The sequence below is a fragment of the Etheostoma cragini genome, chromosome 7, assembly GCF_013103735.1.
Source record: "Etheostoma cragini isolate CJK2018 chromosome 7, CSU_Ecrag_1.0, whole genome shotgun sequence".
Lineage (NCBI taxonomy): Eukaryota > Metazoa > Chordata > Actinopteri > Perciformes > Percidae > Etheostoma > Etheostoma cragini.
Window position 1 is genome coordinate 17,611,603 of NC_048413.1, and position 3,514 is coordinate 17,615,116.

The window sequence follows — 3,514 nt, forward strand, 5'->3', positions numbered from 1 at the left end:
TGGAAAATGGCTGCAATGAAACAAAGAGTGAAAAATTTAAAGGGGTCTGAATACTTTCCGTACCCACTGTATGTCAGATTTTGTGTATTTACCTTCTGGTTTTCGTTACTTTCACTTGGCAGTCAGCCTCATTATGATGTGGCCTGTTTTCAGCAATACTAGCTAGAATGAGCCCTTCATGTCTTCCTAGTGAGTGGGTTGTCTTCCACGGGGCCCTTATGTTTTTACACACAAACCAAACACTGGCTCTAGAGAGGGCCTTAAATGTTTTGACGTCTACTACATGCTTAGCAAGGAAGGGATGAGGGAAGAGGTATTCAGTTGGTTTCCATTTGCAACCTCACTGCCAGATGTTACTAACATCCTACACACTGTTCCTTTAAGTGTGATTATTTGCAGCGCATTTAGAGCAAAGCAACTCTATCTCTGTGATGTTCACTCAGCGCTGCATCTCTGTTATCAGAGCAGATTCTTGTAGGGCTCGAAGAAGAACAAGAAGGAACAGACATACTTAATTAATCCCCCAAAGGGAAATTTCCTTTTATATTTGTACCATTGTTGGGCAATCAGTTGTGGTCCCCCCCCCCCCCCCCCCCCCCCAAAAAAAGTTGATTTTGTTGATTACTGACCATATCCATTCTGTTTTTATTTTGACTCTTCCAGGTCTTCTGTGCCTTACAAATCCTAAGTGACGCCATTTGATTTGTGTCAGCACATTCTCCTGATCTCTAGTGTCTCCATCAACCAGTGGAGGGTGATGAGGGGGGTGGGGAGCCTGCAGCTCGTTCTGCTTTTGGCCTTGACCTCCAGAGCCACAGGCCTCAACATCCCTCTGGAAGGTAGGAGTCTCATAATACCGATTAAGGGCATGCTTATTTAATCAGTATTTGTCTCCAGTAAATATGAAGTCCATTTGCAAGGAATGATTGGAAGTCAAACAGGTGGCTCAATATGTAATCTTTCCATCCAGCTTGAGTGCAAATGTTAACGTCTTAAAATTATGACTAACAAATAACAGCTTAGAGTAAATTGTTTAGTTCATAAGTGTTGCAGCTGAGGGTTTTTTGTTTAGAGCTTTGAATGCCTTGCAATCATACATAATGTGCTGTTTTACTTAAGTGTCTATCCAAGGCACCTTATTTGTCCAGATTGGTTAAGGTGCTCATATTATGCTTTTTTGTCTTTTTCCCTTTCCGTTATTGTGTTATATATCTTTTATTGTGCATGTTATAGGTTTACAAAGTGAAAAAGCCCAAAGTCCACCCCAAAGGGACTTACCATCTCCAACAGAAAACACTGTTCACAAACTGCTCCAAACAGCTCTATTGTAGTCCAGGCTTTACTTCTGTGATGAACGTGCATCACTTTGTAACACACGTTGTAACGCTTGCCTAGCTGCTAGCTTGGCACGCCCCTCATACTTTGCTTCTGACTGGCTTGTAGTGCTGACCTGGGTACTGACCATGTGTGACTCCCAACAAGACAGAAAGTAAACATACACTATCATTTTATGATACCACTCATATAAAATAACAAAATACATCCATAAGACAAAGACAGACACATATGCAGCTCCACCAGTGCATTTATTGGGCATTCTTACATTTAGGTCAAACACTAAAAGACACAAGACAGGTATATCAAGACAGATACATCAACATACCATCGTCACATATCATTTCTTTCATCCTCTCTGGACACATCTCACAATTAAACACACATACATATGTTGTTAAACCTCTATCATTGTTGTTTCTTTGTCTACTCAACTTCTCCAATCAATAGATATGTTTTAACTAAACTTTTAAATCTCCTTTTACTGCTTTCTGGTGTTAATTGGTCAGGTAACACATTCCAATCTCGCATTGCTCTGAACAGATGAGCAGCAACAATGTGCAGTACAACAAAAATATGGTGTTTTTTGAAAATTAAACTATGTAAACCTATTCTAATATAACCTCTAAACACAATTATGAACCTGGAAATTACCATAATATGAGCACTTTAATAGTTTTGTTGGTATACAACTTTGCTGTGTCCCTGACTTCTCCACTTCATACAAGGCAGTAGGAAAGAATAGGAGAGCAGAGGAAAAATACAAAACAGTTGTAGGCTATTTTCTCTTTTGCATTGTGATCTTGTAACAGAAACTTAATCACCAATGTTAACAATAAAGACCTTTGTAATCATTTTATGTGCATGTGTCTTTATATCATAGTGGAGCAGCCTCCAACCATAGTAACTCACACAGCTGGTCCCATTATTGCCCTTCCTTTTGAAAACACCATCTCTATCAGGTGTGAAGCCAGGGGCAATCCTCCACCAGAGTAAGTGACATCAACATGATTTCTGTCATAATAATATAATCACTTACTAAAGATAAACTTAAAATTATAGTTGTGTCACGTAACATTCTGTATATAATTGATGGATTGATGGAAACCTGTTGCATATTTTGCTCCAACAGATACAGATGGACAAAAGATGGAAAAGACTTTATCCCTCCCCACAAAATAGACCGCATGGATGGAACTTTAGTGCTTTCAATGAAGGACTTTGTGCAATATCGTGGTAAATACAGATGCTACACTTTTAATAAGCTGGGAACTGCCATGACGGAGGAGATTGAACTGAGAGTTCCTAGTGAGTAACCTATACATAATAAGTTAATCTGTTATGTGAAATTGCTGACTAATGCTTTTCAAAATCACCACATGAGTAAATTTCCTTTTCATGAGGTTTTCCTTTTGTTTACTGTCTGTTTTTTTACTAGGTGCTCCCAAATTTCCGAAGGAGTATAATCTCCCTATTATTGTTAAGGAGGGAGAGCCAATCACCCTGGAGTGTAACCCTCCAGAAGGCGTGGCCCCACGTAAGATCTACTGGATGACCCTTGGTAAGCCAAGAAGCAAATGTTTATGCTTGTAATTTATTTTGTGGACATTTCTCTTTATAAGTATCTAAAGACTCTTCAAGGCAGTGTGTCATTTTCAATTTTTTTCTCACTTTTGTTACGTTGGTGGTAGTAATTGGCGGTAGAAATGATATGCAATATAAACAATACAAAATTGGCCTACGATACAGATTTTTATTTTATTGCGCTATCTCGATAAAGCTTGTTGATGACACAATCTACCTGCAAAATTTAGAGCCACAAGCTGCAACGGGTTGCAACGCATCATCGCCATCTTAAGTAAACATGGCTGAAAGCAAAAAGGAGTCAGCTGGTGAAATAGACCAGTGCAACATCCTTTATTTGGACATTGTTCAGCTAATACAACGGAGCTGTCGTTGAGCTGTACACCGGAGCCTTTCATCAGCCTGACAAATAATTGTATTACAGACAATTGGAATTAGGGATGGGCGATATGGCCTAAAATCTATATATTGCGATATACATTGCAGCTTCTTGGGATAATGATATACTGTATATCACGATATATAAAATATAATAGAACCATTTCAGAACAGGTTACATAGACCCTAAAGAAAGCCAAACTGCTGATACTGATAT

General features: G+C 38.9%; 1 protein-coding gene across 1 annotated transcript in view; it reads left to right on the forward strand.

Moving 5' to 3' along the window:
• The window catches only part of LOC117948188 (neural cell adhesion molecule L1-like protein), a 34,311-nt gene that overhangs the window by 2,365 nt on the left and 28,432 nt on the right, over nt 1-3,514 (forward strand). Inside the window, exons 2-5 of the mRNA XM_034877722.1 lie at nt 664-839; nt 2,219-2,327; nt 2,468-2,643; nt 2,774-2,896. Of these exons, the coding sequence (XP_034733613.1) occupies nt 758-839; nt 2,219-2,327; nt 2,468-2,643; nt 2,774-2,896 (490 nt within the window). The 5' untranslated portion in view covers nt 664-757. The remainder of the gene's footprint in view (nt 1-663; nt 840-2,218; nt 2,328-2,467; nt 2,644-2,773; nt 2,897-3,514) is intronic.